General features: G+C 37.3%; 1 protein-coding gene across 2 annotated transcripts; it reads left to right on the top strand.

Moving 5' to 3' along the window:
* The first annotated feature begins 2,349 nt into the window (after window positions 1–2,349).
* On the top strand, window positions 2,350–23,082 carry flot2a (flotillin 2a). Of its 2 annotated transcripts, none has more exons than XM_027132893.2 (11): window positions 2,350–2,541; window positions 10,968–11,049; window positions 13,598–13,688; window positions 18,338–18,461; window positions 18,789–18,907; window positions 19,085–19,198; window positions 19,284–19,403; window positions 19,931–20,145; window positions 20,267–20,450; window positions 20,730–20,879; window positions 21,169–23,082. In XM_027132893.2, exons 1-11 carry the CDS (start codon window positions 2,493–2,495, stop codon window positions 21,205–21,207), a joined length of 1,287 nt encoding a protein of 428 aa, XP_026988694.1. In that variant the 5' UTR covers window positions 2,350–2,492; the 3' UTR covers window positions 21,208–23,082. The 2 variants fall into 2 exon arrangements, with proteins under 2 accessions (XP_026988694.1, XP_026988693.1); XM_027132892.2 differs by lacking the exon at window positions 13,598–13,688 and adding an exon at window positions 14,229–14,319 and having other exon boundaries at window positions 2,353–2,541.
* The last annotated feature ends 201 nt before the right edge of the window (window positions 23,083–23,283 follow it).

The raw sequence follows: 23,283 nt of genomic DNA, 5'->3' as shown, positions 1-23,283 counted from the left end.
TTTTCCAGAAGTGAACAACACATGCTAATGTTGTTAGCATGCTTTTGTTCACTTACATAAAGGTAATTCTGCCCTTGGCCGAAAAAAACAATGTAGATAAAGTGGTTTCCTTGGGTAATTTATGTGGTATCTTTCCTTTAAAAAGTAGGTTGACAGTGAAACCTTCCTAGCTAGCCACCTCAATTAAGTTCTGGTTTGCAGAGTAAAGTGAAAACTAGCTAACTTGCTAACTAGCATGGGAAATTATGTAATAAAGCTGCAATGAACTGTGAATTCTATTTACTGAAATTCTATTTCGCTCACTGTTATTAACCTGAATGGACTCTAAATAGCCACTAGATGGAAATCAAGTACAAGAGAAAATCATCATTACTTTTATAAGAAGGACTTTTTTTCAGAGGAAACTTTTAACTGTAATGCTATGATTCCTTAATAGAAGCTGCTTCTTGTGAGTTATTAATCCAATGCCAATCGACTTTATCGTGTAAGAATGCTGCAAAAAATAAAAACTCATGGATTTCTTGTCTTCTTGTAGATGGTTAGATTTATACATGTAACATATATATCCTGAATTTATATATTTTTTCTGTAAAGCTGCTTTGTGAAAATGTCCAATGCTAAAAGTGCCATACAAATAAAATTGTATTGAATTTATTTAAATGATAATCAGGCTCTTACTATGTGTTATGTGTGTATGTTATGTCTTATGTATTTTTAAAATGCTTTTGTCTGGGGAGGGAGAATTATAATATGAATTTGTATGTATCAGTGATAATGGATTTGTTATTTTTTTCTTGTTTATGTGAACAGTTTCAAAATACAGTACAATAAGCTAATTTTTGGATAAATACATACATGTAAATGCAAAATTCTTAAATACATCTCGACTGTTTTGTTTTTAAATTATATGCAACAGTCAAAAGTTGTATTTTGCATGTCCAGAAAAGGAAGAACATTGGTAATATTCTTAATACACCTGTTAAATTTTATATTATTATTCTATTATATTATATTTTTAATATTCAATATTATATTTTTATTTCTTTTCCTTATTACTTCTTTCATTCACTGTGTTTAAATTTCCTCCAAATCTTAATTTGATATTTTAAGTATTTCGATAAAAATATTTGACTAAATTTATCTGTGAATCGTATTAAATTTGTTTTTTTTCTTTTTAGTAATTATTTATTTGTGTATATTTTTAAAAGTAACAGGTATTATATTACAATAAGACAAGGCTATAAATAAATCTCTTCTAGTTCTTCTTTTGGCTTTTCCCTTCAGGGGTCGCCACAGCGAATCATCTCTCTCCACCTATCCCTATCTTCTGCATCCTCAACACTTGCACCCACTAGCTTCATATCTTCATTAATTACATCCATATACCTCCTCTTTGGCCTTCCTCTTTGCCTCCTGCCTGCAGCTCCATTCTCCTACCAATATACTCACTCTCCCTCTGAACATGTCCAAACAATCTTAATATGGCCTCCCTAACTTTGTCCCCCAAACGTTCAGCATGAGCTGTCCCTCTGATGCACTCGTTCCTAATCCTGTCCAATATTGTCACTCCCAAAGAGAACCTCAACATCTTCAGCTCCGCTACCTCTAGCTCTGACTCCTGTCTCATCTTAATTGACACTGTCTCTAAACCATACAGCATGGCCGGTCTCACCACTGTCCTGTACACCTTCCCCTTGATCCTCGCTGATATTTTCCTATCACACAGAACTCCTGACACCTTTCTTCACCCATTCCAACCGGCCTGCACTCGATTCTTTACTTCTTTCCCACTTTCTCCATTACTCTGGACTGTTTACCCCAAGTACTCAAACTCCTGTACTGTACCTTCTTCACCTCTTCACCCTGTAACCTTACTGTTCCACTTTCCCTCCAATTACAATTACACTGCACCATATTTATGTGTGTGTGTGTGTGTGTGTGTGTGTGTGTGTGTGTGTGTGTGACTTTTTTATTTCTCTTTTATTTCTGTTATTTGTATTCTTTGTTTGTATTATTTACCTTATTTGTATCATTTACATGTGTATACTGATACATATACATACATATATATATATACATACATATATATATATATATATATATATATATATATATATATATATATATATATATATATATATATATATACAGAGAGAGAGAGAGAGAGAGAGAGAGAGGGGGGGCGAGAAAGAGGGAGAGATAGAGAGAGGGGGGGCGAGAAAGAGAGAGAGAGAGAGAGAGAGAGAGAGAGAGAGAGAGAGAGAGAGAGAGAGAGAGAGAGAGAGTGTGTGTGTGTGTAGCGGGCGTGGCTTGTTGCAACCCAATGGGCGTGGCTTATTGGAATCTCCTTGGGTGTGTTCACTATACCGTAAATTCCTACTCGCCAGATCAAATGTTGTGACTGTCAGGTCTCGCCATTTTTGACCAGAGGGTTCCTTTTAAAACTGCACCGCTTTAACGAATCTCTGGATATTTGACCGAACGAAAACGCTATGGGAAACTGCCATACAGTCGGACCAAACGAAGCTTTGGTAGTCTCCGGTAAGAGCTTTGGCATATTTTTTGCTAGCTGTTGCTTATAGCAACGTTGCTTAGCGCCTGTGAGTTTTAACCTCACCTCCGATGGGTAGCTAAGTTAGCTTCCAAAACCCACCGAAACACTGTCTAACCTCACTCAACGTATTTTAGATTGAAAATTACGCTTGTTATATCTGCTTACGAGCGTTTATATGTATGTAAACAAAACGTTATTGCTCGTTATTTACTTCAGAGATTATGGTATTGACCGCGCACGAGCGCAACTGATGAATTTAGCTACACTAGCATGGCGTGTATATTGCATACGTTATCGTAAACAACATGGCTGAATCCCAAATGACTCATGTCCTGTCCGTAAGCGTACACCGTTCGTGTCTTTATTTACTAGTATTATATTTGTAGTAGACTATTAAGTCCGTTATGGTGCTATTTAGTCTTCAGTCTTCACAACAATGCGCGCGCTATGTTTGAGATATATAAAATAATAATAATTATTATAATCATTTTCTTATTACAGGCATTGATTAGGGAATTTATAGGTTTATATTAGTTTTAGTTTTTTCTTTTGTCGACATGACCTGATAAAGTAGTATATCTGAATTGATAGAGGTATACCATTTAAATGCATGTATGTGTGTAAAGAGCTCGTGATCAGCATCTGTGAGGATTTAAAGACAATATTGAAACTGCTTAAGGAAGCGAGTTTACAGGTCATGTGATTGTAAACAGCTTGTTTAAGGATTGCAAAATCGAATCAGATCAAATCTTAGTTCGACATTTGGGAAACACATATGTTTAAAGTCCAGCAGTTTCACCCAGTAGCACTTTACAATCTCTTTGGGCTTCTTGCTCTGTGAATCCAGAATCAGAATCAGAATGATCTTTATTGCCAAGTATGTTTTCGCATACAAGGAATTTGTTCTAGTACAGAAGCTCCACAGTGTAAACAGAATGGCACTGACAAGACATGAACACATATATAATATAGACAGTTGTATGTACAGTGGAAAAATGTGCAAATTGAAATATAAATAAGTAAGTATGTGTTTTAAGTAAATAATGTAAAAATAGTGTTGTGTGTTCTGTGTATGTCAAGTGTTCATCAGATGGATTGCGTGAGGGAAGAAACATTCGCATTATTTCAATTCGCATTATTTCAATTGCAGTGTAAACGCTCAGTGTGTTCACTAGGATCATGAAATGACATGTTTTACAAACAAGTCCCTTAACCAAAGCTTAAAATGAGGCAAGTCATGCATCTTTTAAAACTGCCCTTATTTTATTGTATAAATAATTTAGTATGTCTAACCTATATTTCTGGCTCTGGCTACACATTACATGGTTTCATCAGAAAGATGACTGTAACCCCATTTCAGATTAAAATTTTACCCTGGGGTTTCCTGTTCTAAGAATAGAAAACCTTCTAAATTTCATGTAATAAAAGTCTAAGGATAGTTGTTGACCTGAAACATTTGAGCCAAATGTGTCCAATCGAAGTTTTGTCCAACTTTTGAACGTTTTCTGTGATATTTTATAATATTGGTACAACCCATACAATTGCATTGGTAACCCATAAATGTTTCATTCTGTGAAGACAGAAATCTCTAAAAGGTATAAATTCTACAAATTAACAGCTTAACTGGTGTTTTTCTGATTTGGTTGTGGTTGTGTGAAACAAAAAGCCTTAATTATTGTTAGTTTGTCTTGAATGCAAATTTGAATTGAATCTGTTGACAATACATTATATACAGTGGATAATCCAGGCTTAGTTTAGAGAAAAACATGTACATTAAAGTATGACAAGCGTTAGCAACCTTCGTACAGGAATTTAAATAAAAGTGACTGTGAAATGTTGGTTCACCGTCTGTCATGGTAGTCTGATAATAAATACCTGTAGACACCTTAACAGCTCTGATCAGGCCTCCCATTTTTAATGAGTTTTAATGGATAGCGGAATAAGAAAACCTGTCAGATGTCACTGTGGCTGTGATGAAACATGACATCATAAATAATATTTACATTTTCATGAGGTGTGTAAAATAATTTGACACCTCTACTTTAAGGAAGCATAAATATATATCTGCAAAGCATATTAACTTTTTAAACTGTAACTGTAAACATCATCATCTGTTTAGAGTTATTCAGGGGGAAAAAATTCTAGTCTTAAACATCGGTTCATCATGTGGAGGGTTTCGGTTGTGATCTCAGTGCTAATCACAGGCTATATATTGTTAAATAAACTTTTTTATATTAATATTGAGATGTTTTTCCATCTAAAATTTTCCCATCATACACCTATCTTGGTTTTCCTGTTTATCAGCATCTCAGTTTGCTGTGTCTTTTGGAAATGTGCTTTAAGCTGGAAGGCTATATATTTGTTTGTCTTTCTCTTCTGTACTGTTTATTTTTCATTTTATTGAACATTTCATTTTTACATCATCATATATTTCAACACGTTTTAGAAACCATGTTTTTCAAGCCATGTTGCTAATAGAGTGGCTATTAAGCAGGAAGACTGTGTATTGTGTTGTGCACCACTTTTATCGACGGCCCCTGGCAATTTATTTATTTATTTATTTTACTTAAAAAATGTTTTTTACAGCTTTTAAGGCCAGACACAAGCAATCAGGGTGGAGTTTAATGAAAGCATTGCCTGGTCTTGTGAGATCAGTATAGCCATTTATATTCAGGCAATGTGGCTGTGTTTGTTTTTTGTTATTGTTTTTTTGTAAAATCAGCTTCAGCTGTATACAATTTTAAACCCAGGTAAATATAGTTTTATAACTTCTTATTACACGGCTCTTTATGAAGCTGTCAAACAAGTTTGGACATGCATAACATTAAAAGGCTTTGCTTGTCTTTTAGCCCACCATCATTTTGCTAAGGTGAATTAAGGCAGAAAGGGAAAGAATTGTGAAAGGCAAATGGCAGCTGTGCTTTTTCCTTGTATGGTTTCATAACAGGGAAATGCCCCATGCGTTAACACTGTGCACTCTGGTTAAGCAATGCCAGACCTGCCAATCTTTACACAACTATGCAAACAAGCTGGCATTTTTTTTTTCTCCACACTTTGCTCGGTAATTTAATTTTGCCGAATCCCACCCACCAGTTAGCTTTGTGCTATAATTCAACACCAGCCAGTCAAGGAGGATGAAGGCTAACACACACGTTATCCATCTTTCCATATACATGAGCTCAAAGATGCCAGTGATTGGCTAATATCTCTGTGATTGACCAGAATCAGATTCAGAAGTGTGTTGACACACACAAGGAATTTGGTTCCAGCTGTTTGTGACTCTCAAAAGTACAGACATAAATAACACTACACTATACAAACTAAACAAGACAATGCAGACGATGAGATATAATATAGACAGTACAATAGAGATACAATAAAGAGAGAGACAGCCTGCCATCTCTCCCACTCAGACAGCATGATCAGTTTTGCTCCCTTGGGTGTGGCATCATCACGATCCAGATTCAGAAGTAAACACAGAAACATACAGTCCTCTTTTTTCCTCTCCCATTAAAAATGTTGGCACAAATTGATGTGAATCTGGAGTGATAGCTTATGTTTTTAGATCACTTTTATGCCTTCTCATCCTCCAACATTAAACGCATTATGATTTATGTGCGGTTTATTTTTTTGTAGGATTTATCTGGGATTCTGATTGTAACAAACATATGAACCAGTTAGAATTTGAAATCAAACCGATCAGGTTGAATCACACCAAGCACATTAAGTGTGATTGTGGTAGCTTAGTGTTTAAGGTGTTGGAATCCCAGGTCCACCAAGCTGTTACCACTGGGCCCCTGAGCAAGGCCCTTAAAAATACATACATAATATTAGATAAAAATTTAAGCCCTTCTGGATAAGGGTGTCTGCCACAAGCCATGAATGTAATGCAAATTTAGTTTGCTTTATGTTCACCTTACAGAAATGCTTGATGCTCAAGAATCCTAAGCCTGCTTTCTGTCTGTCCATTTGTCCAGCGAAGATTCTCATTAACACGAGAGGTATAATGTTTGTAGTATGTTTATGGTATTAAGTTTGTAACCAGCAGATGAACAGATTGGGTTTTGGAGTCAATCCAAACATCTCAAGGTCACAGCAATGTCTGAAATAGAATAAGAGCATTTCAGCCGTATACGATAGTAACAAGAAGGACTAGATTAGTTGTCGAGTGTGAACTCGTAATGTACTATCATACTCCACTGTTAAATTAAAGAGCTCCTAGGAGCATTTGGAAGCGGTTGCAGTGATAAAATCTATAAGTGGGAAAAACACCGCTGATCATCGTGGCAGTGTAATATTGTGTCCGTCAAGTGTACACTCGCATATTGATATTGCTGTGCGTGACGTCCTTTTCTTTGAATTTTGCTGTAAATATTTTATATGTTTCTAGTGTCTACATATTAACTAAACTTGTGACTCTTGTGTAAATGATACTCACACAGCATGTTGTTTGTTTCTCACAGACAGAGCATGCTCAGTTCAAGGATGTCAGGATTTTTTTTTTGCACCTTTTGGAATAAATTTGTTATTATTACTAAACCAAAACTGTATTTTGCTGAAACATAACATTATAAGCGCTATAAAGCACATGAAGATCAAGTTTAAAGTTTCATGTGATTTTAAACTGTATACTTAACTATAGCCAAGAATAGTAAGCAAGATAAAGCAACAAAGCCAAACAGCTGATTACGTACTGTATCTCTTCCCTGGTCATTTAGCAGAGGGCAATTCTGAATGCAGGTTTTTTTGCAGTAGCGGCTTTTATTGTTTTTCAGAGCACTGACCATGGACGCATTTACAGTGCGGACTTTTCCGAAAGACTATAAACTCTATATAAAATCTTTATACAGCTCAAAGATCACCTAGATTTGTCTTTATTATAAGTATATGCATTGACAGGATCATTTAATTTCTCTAAATATATTTTAGGATTTTCTGGATACAGAGAATATATATTTTATATATTTATTTTTTTCATTGCAATTTTTTTGTACCATATTTTCCTTCTATGCAATGTTTATCTTATTTTTATTCTTTTAACCTCAGTGTCCATTGCTTCATTTTCATATCAGTTGTGTCGCACTGTGTAATGTGTACGTGACAAATAAAATTTGGGTTTGAATCATGTGCGAGAAATTTTTTGAAGACGTTTATAGGATTATGTTTGAAGTCAGAGCTCTTTTGTAATAGCCTGCGTATCCATGAGTAAAGCTTTATCCAGAGTGGCACAATGCCAAAAATAACAAGATTTGTATTGATGGTAGGATAATGTTGCACCAATTCATAACTGTATTTGTGTCTGTAAGTGTCTGTGTGGCCTCACGTACTTGGACAGCTGAGAATGTCTCAGTGGAAACTGCTATAAGTGTGTTTGCATCAGAATGGATGTGTGTGTGTGTGTGTGTGTGTGTGTTTTAGAGAGTCAAAAAGATAGTGATGTTTGTCAAATCATTTCAAACAATAAAGGAAATCTGGAAGCCTGTTAAGACCTGTTAACAGAAGACAGAGGTTTACACTGCGGCTCCTTTCATATTTCAACACAATATATGAGCTTAACTGCTGGAATTTTCTGTGTTAAAGACTAGTAACTTGAGAAATACTCACTATGTCTCAAGTTCAAGTCGCAAGTCCTCAAGTGCATGCCACAGGTCCTAGCAAGTTACCAAGTACAGAATTGCAAAAGTTTGTCTTGGACATGCACTAAGCTGTCGTTATGCTTCAAAGGACAAAAAAAAAAAACACGGTTTTAATAGTGCCTTATTTGATTTCCAGCATTTTTTATGTTAAATGTGACGGTGCATTTAGCAGCAAAAAGCCGTCTCTAAAATGCAGCGTACAAGGTTTGGTTATTTTTAGTGTGTTTGTTTCGCCTAATTCCTAATAGGGGACTAGGGAAAGGTGTCACAACACCAACACATGGTTCTGTTTCACAGCTCGTACACACTCTAGTGCACCGAAACACTCACGTTTTTCTCTCTCAATAGACGTCATCTAACATGAATAGCGATGAAGGTTAACAGGAATCAGAGCTACACAATTAATTGTGAATTAACTCGGTGTTTGTACAAGTTGTTAAACATTCAGTACTGTTTCTGTGCGCACCTATAATCAGCTTTCAAGCAAAAAAGATCAAGTATGTGCTATTAAATCTTTTTGTTTAGCTAATACTGAAGTTAGCGATTGTTTAAATGAATAAATGTCACCCACCCGGGGTGTATACATCCGTAGCTAGCAGGAAAAGCTTCAGTGTGCAGCTCAGTGCTGCGTTTTGGAAATCTAAGCGTTAGAGCTACAAGTGAAGAAATTCTAGGAAATTTTTTAGAAATGTGGGTGTTTCTCTGTTGTTAAGGTGAAAGATAAGGTCCTGGTAAAGAGAAAAGTTATTCATAAAGCATCTTAAACCTTAAAAGAGCTCTCGAAATGTTTTAGAAGTAGTGATGAGGACTTTTAAGTGGCTTAAGTGTTTCTTTATCAGAGGAATAAATGGCCGAAAGTTGAAGAGGGAGAAAAAATGTATTGCACACGATATTTAATAATGATAGTGAGTTAATAAGACGCTACAGATTGGATTGTGTAGGGATTATTCTTGTGAGCGATCATATTCGAGATAACAGAGCCAAAATGCCATATTTACGTGTGTGTGTGTGTGTGTGTGTGTGTGTGTGTGTGTGTGTGTGTGTGTGTGTGTGTGTGTGTGTGTGTGTGTGTGTGTGTATGTGTGTGTGTGTATGTGTGTATGTGTGTATGTATGTGTGTGTGTGTGTGTGTGTGTGTATATATATATATATATATATGAGAGAGAGAGAGATATACACTAACATCTCTGAAACAGAGCCGAAATGCAATAGAGGCAGAAAGGATATGATATAATTTGGCGCTCTGACATTTGTGCGCTGTGTCGGAGATGTTTACATTTATTATATTTATTACATACAGCGCATTTCTAATATGATCGGTCACAACCGTTATGCCTACACGATATAACCTCAAATATTAACATAGAGACAAAGTGAAGGCTGTGTCGTGTGTGATTTAATTTTTAGGCTGTTTCTTATGCTTAACATTAAACACGTTGTGTAAGAAAGAACGTATGTATTCAAAGTCAATTTCAGTTTATTTGTTTAATGCTTTTAATCATTCACATTGTCATAAAGCAGTTTTACAGAAGTATAGAAACAGAAGAGAACAAAAAATAATTATATATATGAAGAAGAAAAAAGAATAAAAAGAAATACATATATTTACAGTTTAAAATGAATTTAAAAATATTAATTAAAAATTTAAAATACTATATATCTATCCCTATCCCTTATACACGAGCCTATATCCTATGGATATGTGTGTTTATCTGCAACATCGTCTGAAGATTGCTTACATACACAAGGGACAACTTGCTACACAAGGGACAAGCCGGCTTTGTTTACCCCATAACTAGGGAGCTGAGGAGGAAGTACCATACTGAGGCTGCAGAGCTGGAGCGAAGGCTAAAACCAGGCTAATGGCTAAGCGGTGGAAGTACAACCGTCTGTTCTGTCGAATTTTATGGGGAATATGAATTGGTCTCTCTTGAATTTCCTTTATGATCAATAAAGTATCTATCCATCCATCCATCCATCCATCCAATAATAGACCATATATTAAAAGCACTCCTATTTTTTTTTTATTGGACAACCAATCACAGCCTTCAAAAGAATGTGTCATACCTAGTAACGGGTTAAGCCACGCGTCCTCTCTAAGATAAACGTTGTAATTTCCTTACTCAGAGTTGCTCTGACATTAGTCCTGATACAGTTAGAAATGTTTACTCTATATTAGGAGCTCTCTCTCAGATCATTCCTACATTCTTTAGGAATACAAGCCCTGGAGTTTGTGAGCAAAACCTAGATTGTGCTATATGATATATGTATCCTAAGGCCCACTCCTAAGCAATATTTGAACACAACTGTAAACAGGTCGTGAATCATGTGACATTGTGTACCAGCATGTCTGCTTCTCACAAACAGTGAAACTGTGGGAACACTACTTTCAGGCAGCTGCATGCTCACTACTTTCCTTTTTGCACCTTTGCGGCTTTATCTGTGGCTTCACTCGTGGCTTCAGATGTGAAGTTTGCAGATTTAAAAAATAAAGACATCAGCACATGTAAGGGAGCATGAAGAAGGTTTCAGTGCTTGGGGCTTTCCTGTGCATTGACCTACATACAAATTAATATGCACAGTTCAATGTGTTCCATCCTCACATCAGCATTTCAGCATATATTAAATAAATCTATAATTTCCTTTATAACTGAGCTTCTTATACCGTGTAAAACATGCGCTTGTTTCCACAGCGAGGTTTTCTGAGTTGAATAACTGACTTCAGGTTATCCTACATGAAGTTTTAGATGTGACTTGTCCCTGATGTGTTGCCGTAGGTGGTTGCTGCGGATCCGATAAGAAGTCCTACACGGTCGGAGGATGGGTGTGGGCGTGGTGGCTCCTCACAGACATTCAAAAGTAAGACTTATCTATTATTAGTAGTTTTTTATATACGTATAACGTCTCGCTTTATATCCCGAGTTTCTGCAAACTTCACTCACATATGGGAGGTGTTTTTAATGCTATCAGTAGCGTCTCACATAACACAGCTTGATACACTCACATATTTTTATGGAGCTTCCTGGACAGCAGTGATTAAATAACTCCACAGAGTAATTACCAGGACATTATAACGATGAACCTCCCTCGTAAACTATGATTACGTGCCGTAGCTGACACGAGAAGCACTTTGCTATCAAAGACTGTTTCCTTAGGTATAGATAGTACAAGACCGTAAACCTTTTTTCGGCGGTGAAAGCGACCGTTAAACTAGAGTACGCAAATTCTACAGTTGCCGTCTTCGTAGTTTGCAGTGATGTATATAGTTTAGCAGTAACGCTATGAATATAAAGTCAATCTACACTTAACGTAGCATTCTATATCTTACAGTATTATTACCTGAATTTCTTTGTTGTTGTTGTTGTCTTTGTTTTGTTTTTGTTTTTTTCTTTCAGATTAGTGAGTGAAAGATGTTAAAAGAGAGAAAGTTACGTGCTGTAGTCCAGCCGTCAGCAAGAAGCAGTTCTTTTTTTTTTCTTTTCATTTTTCCCCCCTTATTATGGAAACACTGTGTGCCAGCGTTCAGGATTAAAAAGCACATCTGTCAGTTCATGAAGAGTCAAACTTGGGGCCCACAATTAATTTAACTCCTACATGTGTGTATACACAGTTGGTCATGCTGTTATATATAAACACACACACGCGCACAGCAGTGTGGGGGGAAAACAAACACTGTTAATATTGTTGCAAGGTCTCATTACGTTCAGCCTACTAGTTCTACACTCTAAGTAAAATTGTGTTGGAATTACTTTCAATATTGTTTTTGTTTTTGTAGTTTTAAATTGCATTGAAAAATATTTAAATAACCTGCTTCAAGTGTTGCATATATTTCACACCATTCTGATGCCAGCTGCTTCATCATAACCCCGCTGTTTGTTAGTTCCAAGCGAGCGGTTGAAACTAACAAATGCTGACTGACATGTTTGTTGTTCCTAAATATATGATGTTTGATTTCTGATCTTTGGTGGTTCTCTAAATGTCACTCTCTACTGTATGTGCACCGTGCTAACCTGCTTTGCTCTGTGCTCAGTCTGTTGCTGGGATCCTAAGCTTACTGCTTGGTTAAAAAAAGGGCTTTGTGTCAAAAATACTTTGGATGCTGTGTGTGTGTATCTGAAAGGCACGCATGGAATTCCATACCAGATATTTGTGGGACTTCCCTTGTATATCTATCACAGCGACTTCCCAGAAGGAGCGTTACTGTGCATCTGATGAAGACATGCAAGATTCTGGATGATGAAAAGCTGAGCTTGTTCCTGGTCATGAGGTCAGGGTGGTGTCCGGGAGTTCTTTCTCCCCTCCATCTTCCTGCCCCGAAGCACAGCAATCAGCTAAATGGCGGCCGTTGATGTCACGCTAATCTAATTTGATGAAACTGAGGAGGAGAAGCAGAGCCAGTGTTTGTGTTTTCAGAGTAGCAGATGTGCCTAGACTGGATTTTTAGAGAAGCCGAGTTTTGTTTCATACATAAGGGTGAATCATGTTTTAACCATGATCATCTCTAATGGGTCAGGATATACTTTCCCCTGCTGCAAGTGTAGCCAGATGTTGTGTCTCATTCAACTGTACAAAGCCTCGAAGAATGATTTGAAAGCACTCCACCAGTCTGGTGACTGGACACCACCCCCCATCCCATTTGCCATCGACACTTGCGTCCATAACCTGTTTTTTTTTTTTTTTTTTGCTGTTGTTGAGAGAATGTGCTTCTCAGATAAGAGATCTTAAGGAGCAACTCCAGCAAATATAACATGCATAACAAACATGACCTGGAACTGTTATCTCTTATTTCAATCATTTTCCGACGATAGAATAATCTGGAAAAACGTGTAGAGGTCCGCCTCGGACGTGAGTCTGAATAGCGCAAAGGCTTTCACGTGCATATGGAAATACTTCGTTCACATTGTATCGTGCTGCCAGATTAATAATAATAATAATATTATTATTATTATTATTATTATTATTATTAAACAAAGAAAGTTTCTTAGCTTGATAATAAATTTCCAGTGCGCGAGACCTCTTTAGCTCAATTGCAACCGGTGCATTTCTAAGTGTTTTGAGGAAATCGTTGTGGAAATGATCAAAATGCAAAAAAAAGAGGAAACTCTTGAAACCCTGAAAATGTTTAACACCCTGTGTTGCTACACAGGGTGTTAAACAATTTCAGGGTTTCAAGAGTTTCCTCTTTTTTTTTGCCTACATAAAAGATGAGGGTAAAAAGTCGTGAGGGTAAAAAGTCAGCTGGATTTGCTCCTTCTCTGAGACATACAGCACTTTTTTCAGTGGTCTAGCTTTAACCCATGATTAACTCCTGATACCCAGAACATGTTTTTCTTTAAAGCGGTGATAACATTCTGCTATCCTGTTACCCCCTTTTTCTCTTTTCCTCTCCGCTCACCTGCCTGCAAAGAATTTCTCTGGAAATAATAACCGTCCTGTGTCGCTGCGAGAATATCGAAACGTCGGAGGGCGTCCCCCTGGATGTGACCGGGGTAGCTCAGGTAATCCGATCCAGTCCACGCAAACAATTAAAAGAAGAAAACAGACAAACAAATGCACCGGATAGGACGACAACTGCAGGGCAGCTGGAGGCTAAATAAACAGTGGCAGCAGAAAGCTGGCCTGGAAATCTGTTTTCACATGCGCACGTCTTTCTGCTTCGCCTGGTCTGGGCGTATACACACTATTACTTACACAGCGCTGCTTTTCTGGTTTTTCATCTGCAGTGAAGGGGAAAGAGAGTCAGCTGTCACCAACACACTCTTAGCTTTTTTTTTTTGCGCTATCATTCATTAAGGATTCCATCTGCACTGTCTAAAGGATCTATTTATTTACTGAAATAAACGCTGTGTATTCACTTAATCTATAAAGTCATACAGTGCACATGGACCACATATCTGGTGTGAATGCTTTTTTTTCCTGTGTATGTTGTTCATGTCCTCCCTTTCTATTCTTCCCTTCTTTCTTCCTCAATTCCTTGCCGTAGACCATCAGCCCAATTTTTTTTCTTTTGTTCTTTCCTTTCTTTGCGTCTCCCGCAGGATAACACTAGAGATTATGACCCTGCAGCCCAAGTGTGAGGATGTTGAGACAGCGGAAGGGGTAGCGATTACAGTCACAGGGGTGGCACAGGTAAACCGAGAGCACCTCCTCTTTTTAACAGGCTTCCCCCATCCCCACCCCCACCCCCCTGCCTCTGTTTTACCCTTTAACCTATCCAGTTTTCTAGCTCCAGTGCCAGACTTATTCACTCAAGCAACAACAAGAAGCTGATCTCTTTCATTCTTGGTTTCTGTTTGAACAGCTGCTCAGTGTCTCATACTTCCCGACTAGATGAATGTAGAGTAAATCGGTCGGATTAAACCTTAATTAAAATTCACAAGCCACCGCCTAGCATGCAGCCTTTCTAGCCTGAAGTAAAGCATGCGCATTATCCTAATTAACCCATCAACTGGTAAACTTTCTTTAAAGCATGATGGTTTACCGATGGTTATGAATTAGAAATTAATGTGCACATCAATTAAAAAAAAACTTTCCATTAATTACATATCCATCACCGTGACGCTCACGTTCACTGTATTTATAAAGCGATCGGTTTTTACCGTAACTAAAGGCTGGGATTTGGACCGGAATTCATAGTGGAGTCTAATTATTTTAGTAAATATTTCAAGGGTGCTAGAAATCTGAAGCTTCAGGGCAAGAAAAAGAGCCATATGTGCATTTTAATTTCTGTATTTTATTTTATTTTATTTCTTTTATTCCTGTTAAGTCTTGGCACATGCTTATTTATTCCACTGGAAGTTTTGCTGTACTGGAACCAGATTCTCAACCGACAACTAGTCCAGTTCTGCTTTTGCATCTCATTTGATTGGCAAAAAAAAAAACAAAACAGACACCTCACAAAGCTACACAAGTGCTTCCTCGCAAACGTCTTTTTATTGTTGCACACGACCTCGCGATATTTTAGGTGAATTGTAATGTAAAACAGAATTAACAACCAGTATATCTACTAGCAGCTATTACAGGATCCGAGCACCATGTGATCGGCTATGCAGACATTACGACCGGACCCTTAATACTAATTAGTATCACGAGTAGCATTAAAAAATGAGTAAATACAAGATGGCAGACTTTAAAACAACCATCCACATAATGGTAAAGTAATGAAAGGAGGAAATTAGGTAAAGTAATGAAAGGAAATTAGGATTCTCTGAGTTGGAAAGTTATGGACTTGTGGGTCCAGGTTGGATCTGTATAGCAGGTTAAAAAACCATAGCGTGAATAATAATAATAATAATAATAATAATAATAATAATAATAATACGAAATTTATTTTCTGTAAATAGAATTCTGACATCGTTGAATATAAATAAAGGAAAGCATCAATCAGTATAATATAAAATGACGTTCTAGGCAATACAGTAAGTCATCGGTGATTAAGTGCCGTCACTATAAAGTGATGTTGCACTGAACAAGAATGATTCATATAGCCGACGCATTTATCATCTCTTCCTCCTCCTTTTTTTCTTCCTGTCACTTTATCCTGTAATATTGTTAGAAGGAGGAAGGGAAATGAAGAAACACAAACAGGCTTCCTAACATACCCTAAGGCCACCGTGACTAAGTGGATCTAGGACAGGAAGATCTTGTTTTAGTTTTTTTTTATCTTGCATATCTCACACACAATAAGCCGTCGTTTCACTTCCACCCCAGACCCATGAGCCCTGCTAAAAAGAGGATCAAAAATCTGATATTGTTTTCTGTTTCACGTATTTAACTTAACCTTTTTTTTTCCAGTTTCCTTTCATTACTTTTATTCATTTTGCTCTTTCATTGTGTTTGATCCTGTTGTGAGAATGATTGTGTTTGGACAGGATGGGGTGGAGCTTTGTGCTGTCACACATGCATGCAGCCGTGATTTGAATGTCTTCCTGAGCCTTGCTCCGTCTGTAGGTTTAAGTCGGTAGTATAAACTCCTCTCCCCACCCCCACCCCCCCGACCCGGGTTGGACCCGCAAGAACGAATGAACATTAGAAGAAACTGAAATGACTCCCAATAAGACATTTTGAAAGACTTGACGTATTTATTACTTTTTTCAATTCCGATTCGGACCTTCGCTGTTTCACGACACGATCATCTGAATCAAGCAAACAGGCAAATCATTTCGACACCATGGGTAATACTGGGAGTCATTTGGGATATCTGATCTTGCATGATGTTTCCACCACCCACTTTTGCACCATCAATCAAAAACGCTGCTCACACACTTTTTTTCCACATTCACCTCGTAAGTGTAAGTGTACGGCTGCAGGATGCTGATCTGAGGCAGAATTATGAGACAGCTTCTGTAATTACAAACTCTATCAGCTGGTCCCAGATCAGCACTAAAGGAAAAAGCTCCTGCCTGTAGCCAGTAGTTGTTGTTGTTTTTTTTTTTTTTGGAACACCTACTTGTGATCTTTATCTCTCCAAAGAACCAGCTCACTCTCTTCCTGATTCACAGCAGTGAAATTCAGTGTTTATACAAAATTTAGCAATTCAGTTCCAATCTTTTTCTACAGAGTTTGTGTTTCTTACAGCAATTATTCCCCACTCAGGATCTCATGTTTTGAGTATTTGTGGTTACCAGAGACAAACTTTTTGAGGTTTCCTGTACTGAGAAAAGAACAGACGACACATTTACTTCTCTCGTTACTCTTATTATGGAGGTTAAAAAGGGCAGTTGTTGAAACGTCTACAGTTTATCGAATTCTTCAGGCATGCTAAATGTGTACGACGTCATTTTACAGAGAATTATTTTACAGAGAAATAGTTCAGCTCACTCGTGGTATATGAAGGCATCGGCTTATCGTTCTTTCTACTCATCCCGCTCACAGATTTGGGTGCGAGTCCATTTTGATGCAGAGGTGTGGAAGATGCTCAAGTTATAAAACATGCCAATGAAACCTATATAATTGAGGTAATTCTCTTCTGTATAAAATGCACATTCAAAGTCCACCATCATTTTCCTCGACTAATAAAAGATTGTTGGTGATGTGGATGGATGATTAAACTCCTGGCTTATGACATCTTATTTTGCAACACAGCAATGAGTAATATCTAACTTTATTTTGATTCCTGAAGTGCTTTCTTATTGCTCTTATTTGTTAAAATGCTGCCTTTTATTTTGATTTTTGTTTTTTCTTTTAAGACTCAGGTTTCCATCTGTAATAACTCCATGCTTTGGTTTTTGATTCTTAAGGATATTTTGGAGTATTTTTTGTGTTAACGCAAGTACATTTTGCATTTTAGCTGCAATTTTTAAACTATAAGAGTAGCTATATGACCGTGCAAGCTCCTGTTACGAACAGACGTAGCTTATGTTAAGACGTAGCTTGATGGCTAACTGTCTCCTGCTAAAGACAAACAAACTCAGGAACTTTATTCTTGGCCGCTGTTTGAGGACACTGGACACCACTGGTCAAAACACACCTTCTTGAAGAAATGTGCCGGTTATAAAGTAAACCATTATGCACAAATAATACCAGATTTCACAACTGTTCATAGATGATATGAGGAATGCAGAATAGCGTAATAATTTTTGCTCAAATGAGTTCAGAATGCTAAAGAATTAAGGTGGAACGCAGCACTTATCGGGACACATTCAGGAGCATGGTGTACAGTAGGTTCATGGTACCATAAGAGCTACCAAGCTCAGCATCGTGGAAACATTTTTATTTCCATGTTTTATGCCTTTTTTTTTTTTTTTTGAAGAAATTCAACAACTGCCCTTATAATTCTAAGTGGGTTTCAAGTTAGAAAAAAAGGTTTTCTGTTTTTCCTCAATACAGGATAACACCTCTTCTTGTCCATATTGAGTTTAAACGTAGAAGATGTGTTAAGAACATGACTACATAGTTCTTCTAAAGAGAGCACTTTATATATAGCGCCGATTTATATTTTTGTACACGGCTTGGTTTGGACATTTTTAGAACAATTTCTATTTCATATGTTTTTTAAGAGTGTCTTTTACGTATCACATGCAACAAGTCTCTGTTTTGTTAGTCTGTCTTTTTTTTTTTTTTTTACGTTTTTGCTTGTGTGGTTATAAACAGAAACATGTCCTCGGCTCTTTTTCCCCACGTGTGTCTGTGTGCACAATGCTTTCAGGTCAAGGTAATGACCGACCACGAGCTACTGTCTCTTGCCTGCGAACAGTTCCTGGGTAAAACTGTGTTGGAAATTAAAGGGGTCATCCTGCAGACACTGGAAGGTCATCTGCGCTCCATTCTGGGTTAGTCAGAACTCTGTATTTCTATCATTGTCATACTGAGACCAGCATGTTAAAGTGTATCAATACATACAGTGGGTCACAATAACCTACTGAGACCAGCATTAGCACAAATGGTCATGTCCATCATAACACGGGCTTCAAAGTGGTGTATTGCGGTCTTAGAATCTGGGTATGTATCTTGTTACTCATCTTAAAGAGCATATCCTGCTGTCTAGATGGGAACGACAGCCTTTCTTTCTCTCTCTTCCATTTATCTGCCCTGTGATAGTGCATAAGCATTTTTTTTAAGTCATGGTGTCATGTCTGACCCCAGCCCTGTGTTTCTAGGCACTCTGACAGTGGAGCAGATTTACCAGGACCGAGATCAGTTTGCCAGCCTGGTGAGAGAGGTGGCAGCTCCTGATGTGGGTAGGATGGGTATTGAGATTCTCAGCTTCACTATTAAGGTGAGCAGCTTATAGCATGTTGTCTGATTATAACGCTATGTGCTGCATTGAGACATTGGGATAAAAACACTACGAATGAAATAAAATGAAATGTATTTTGACTTTCAAAGCCACATGTGGCAGTATTGATGCGGGTATTGATTTTTTTTTTTTTGGTGTATGTGTGGCAACTAATAGGATGTCTATGATAAAGTGGATTATCTGAGCTCACTGGGAAAGACCCAGACAGCGGCTGTGCAAAGAGACGCAGACATCGGTGTAGCGGAGGCGGAGAGAGATGCTGGAATCAGGGTACGTACGTAGTTCAAATCAATCGGTTTGCATCGATTTCGTCTGCACGCCTGCTCACTTACGCTTCCTCTCTCCTTCTCTACAGGAAGCAGAATGCAAGAGGGAGATGATGGATATTAAGTTCCAGGCAGACACTAAAATGGCAGACTCAAAGAGAGAGCTGGAGATGCAGAAAGCTGCTTTCAACCAGGAAGTCAATACGAAGGTATTGATGATGGGTTTGATGAGTAGTCGGGGATCTGAAATGAGATGTGCAATTCAACCCGATGTGACTTTAAGTTGTGATGATGAGTTTGTCGACCGAATTAGCTAGCAACGAACTTAAGATGACTTCTATTAGGGGCTTAAACTGTGCATTGTTTGAACTGTTCAAAATGAATAGAAAGTCTCATTTGTGTGTTAATTATCAGCTAATTTGAGGAAAATTTAAGACCTAAGGAAAATTAAAAAAAAAAAACTTCAATAATTATGTATCATTACTAACATTTTAAATCAAAACTTAAATGAAATGCGAAACAAGGAAAGTGTTGTGAATAAGCATTGTGGTTGCTTTAGCCAGGCCTTCGGGATATTTGATGTTGAAGCAGGGAATTCAGTGGGGAGACACAAGCTTAGCGTTTCCAGATGTAGTGAGATCAAAATCTCCACCACTGCTTTGCCGGGAGACCGTAATATTGAAAGTGCATCCATTATCTAAAGTGCATCCATTCCGCCTCTTGCTCCCTCTCTCAGAAAGCCGAGGCCCAGCTGGCCTACGAGCTGCAGGCAGCTAAGGAGCAGCAGAAAATCCGTTTAGAGGAGATTGAGATCGAAGTTGTGCAGAGAAAGAAACAGATCACCATTGAAGAAAATGAAATCCTCCGGACAGAGAAGGAGCTGATCGCCATGGTGAAGAGGCCTGCCGAGGCCGAGGCCTACAAGATGCAGCAGCTGGCTGAAGGACAAAAGTATGTAGAGAGCAAGAAAAAGTGAAGGAACATAGTTTGATAAAGCAGAAAAAGTCAGGCACTGTAATGTAGAAAATCCTCAAGGTGAAGAGCAAGATTCTTTATTTTTTTTTCCTAACAGAGTGAAGAAGGTGCTGACAGCACAGGCTGAAGCTGAGAAGATCAAGAAGATTGGAGAAGCTGAAGCAGGTTCCATTGAAGCTGTGGGTAAAGCCGAAGCAGAGAAGATGAAGCTGAAAGCTGAAGCCTACCAGCAGTACGGAGATGCAGCGAAAATCGCACTGGTCCTAGAGGCATTGCCCAAGGTAAAGATGAATATATAGATGTAATGTGTAAGATATATTTAATATTTAATTGATGGTATTGTTGTAGTCAGTGTGACCTTGGAGTCTGATTTGTTTCTTTATAATATTTGTAGCTGGTTAACAGGAAGAATCGAGTTTAATCAAAATAGCTTTTAAGAGTAGTGTTCCTCTGCTGTAGCTCTCCCAGGGTCCCTAGCTGAGGAAGACAAAATAAAAGTCTCAGAACTGTTCAGATTAGAATCAAACAGATTAACTAAGCAGTGAAATGACTCTGCACAGATTGCCGGAAAGGTGGCAGCTCCACTGGGTAAGACCAACGAGATCGTCATTCTGAGCGGCGATAACAGTCGCGTGACTGGTGAAGTGAACCGTCTGTTGGCCGAACTGCCGGTTTCAGTTAACGCCCTCACAGGAGTCGACCTGACAAAGGTAAAGCATCATGGGACACGTATATTGCATATCAGTGCAAAACTAATAATTAATGAATTCAGTTACATTTTCAATAACCTAATACAATGACCTTAGGGGGAATGTACATATATAAAAGTGGGAAAAGTTCTAAATCTTTTTTTTTATTATTATTATTTTATGCATTTTATTTGTATTATCTGTCACTTTACCATGTGTGAACTGTTTCAAGTTTTTAACACTATTTAGATGTTTGAATTGGATAGAGGGCCACAAACAAGTCATTAACAGACTGTTTTTCCTTTTGCAGATTCCTTTGTTACAGAAATTGACCAACGCTCAAGCATGAAGATTCTTGACCTCTTTGGCCTTTTAGTCACAGTTTAAAAACTCTTTAATGCCTTACCAGGATATTCAGTCCTGGCTGAAAAGGAGAGGTGTTATTTTATCCCTAGTGCCACCTATGTTTAGGAACAGACTGTGTCCATTGTTTCTCTCTCTCTCTCTCTCTCTCTCTCTCTCTCTCTCTCTCTCTTTTATGTTCCTGTGGTGTTCTTTATCCTATTAACACGTTTTATTAATCCAGCTAAATGATTAGTTTATAAAGCAGTTCTGAAACGGTTAATTTGAGCAAAACATAGGAGAGCTTTTATCCTATTTGAATTGGGCCACGAGTTAATGAGAGCAGAATAGCTGGCTTTGTTTTTTTTTTTGTTTTTTTGCTGTTTTTGTTTTGTTTTGTTTTTTATTTTATTTTTCAGTTTACACTAAAAAAAAAAAACGATGAACCTCGGCTGTTACACTAACATCGATTCAATCAAACTGCATCAGGTTCGTTCAGGTGTGAAGACACCAGGTTGATTTTTGTTCAGCTGTTTAAAAGCACGCATAATCAGTTTACTATACAAATGCAATGTTACGCATCCGTAACAATTCACCATATCGTCCAGCATCAAATTCCACATTTTTTTTTGTAAATGTTATGCAAATTGATGTCACGTTTTTGTATAACAGATGTTTACTTACCGAACCGTAGTTTCATCAACGATTAATCACCAAATGTGTCTACTGCCTAAATTAGCTTTAGCTTTAGCCAGAGTACATCCACCTACATTTCGGTAGGAAAATGAAGCAGTCTTTCGTATTTTTTTTAATGAGTTTGAATTGTGTTAGTGCTTTGTGTTGTTTCACACTTTATAATATTTTTTATGTTGGCATTCTTACTTTTTTGTGTGTGTATTTTTGTGTTTAACGTCAGCGTTAAATCAAGGCTAAGAGAAAGACGTGTGTATAAAATTTTTCATATTTTTGTTTTTTTCATGTGTTGAAGTTAAATGTTAGCTGTTTCTGTCTGCTGCTCCGGTTGTCCAGGGCTTTAATGTTAAAATCAGATATATAATGCATTTAACAAGCTTTGAAATTAAAGCAATATAAATACTGTATTGTGAAATTTAAGGGAAATTCATGGCTCTATGTGTGCAGAGTAGTGTAAAGGTTCTGTCACAGCTCAAATGGGACCATAACAGCTCACTGTTGTGCTTTGTTTTCTTCAATTTAACGAATAGCTGAAGCAGGTAGTCGGTGTTTTAAGAGACTTAAAGGTTAATGGACTAACATGGTCTAAAAGGCTTTAAAGTTTCTTTCCGTAGCTTGACTGTTCTGCAAAGCTTTGGCTGGTCATGTTCAATTTTAGATACAAGAAAAAAGGTTTTTTTATTTACGTCAGTACAATACATTTATTTTGAAGAAATTAATTAACGAATATAAATTTAAACCTGTTAAAAAAATCTATTTTTTTCTCTTCTTCTGGAAAGTATGTTTTGGATGATTGTCTTTATCAATTTAAACATTTATATTTCAACCAACTATTTCAGGTATTTCTAATCTTTGCTTATTTTTTTTATGAATACTAGGGAAATACAATACATATAAATAGATTCTAGCTGCATCTGAGACATATAAAAGGCTGAATAAAGAGCGACGGAGACTATGCAATATTTTTGTAACGATCAGCGTGCTGCCTTGTTCAACACAACTCGTGATTGAATGCTTTTCCACTCCCTTACTTATAATTTGTCATATCTTGATCGAGTCATATTTAGCTAACCCTAAGATGAGAAAATGTGAAATGCCTTTCACTACTGTATACTTATACCTCACTCATATTAAAAAAAAGTCAGTACAACAATTTATGTAGAAACTCAAATAAAATGCTTGCCAGAAACTTTTTTGTCTTTATATCTGTATAAGCAGATGCACTTTTTGTCGTTGTTGCTCCCTGTTATGGGTCGCCACAGCAGGTCATCTGACCCATATATATATATATCACGTGTATATGTATTTTACACCAGAAGCCATCCTTATATTTACATGACGTTTACATTTAGCAGATGCCCTTATACAGAGCGACTTACATTTATTTCAT

This window comes from Tachysurus fulvidraco, chromosome 26 (assembly GCF_022655615.1).
Source record: "Tachysurus fulvidraco isolate hzauxx_2018 chromosome 26, HZAU_PFXX_2.0, whole genome shotgun sequence".
NCBI lineage: Eukaryota > Metazoa > Chordata > Actinopteri > Siluriformes > Bagridae > Tachysurus > Tachysurus fulvidraco.
Note: the sequence above shows the minus strand (reverse complement) of the source record. Positions and strands in the feature narration are given on the sequence as shown.

What these genes read in the sequence shown, in the direction of transcription:
- flot2a (XM_027132893.2), top strand. Translation starts at nt 2,493, where the DNA reads ATGGGAAACTGCCATACAGTCGGACCAAACGAAGCTTTGGTAGTCTCC. An exon ending in AGAGAGATGCTGGAATCAGG is followed by an intron (nt 19,199 to 19,283) that starts GTACGTACGTAG and finishes CCTTCTCTACAG; the next exon opens with GAAGCAGAATGCAAGAGGGA. An exon ending in CAGGAGTCGACCTGACAAAG is followed by an intron (nt 20,880 to 21,168) that starts GTAAAGCATCAT and finishes TTCCTTTTGCAG; the next exon opens with ATTCCTTTGTTACAGAAATT.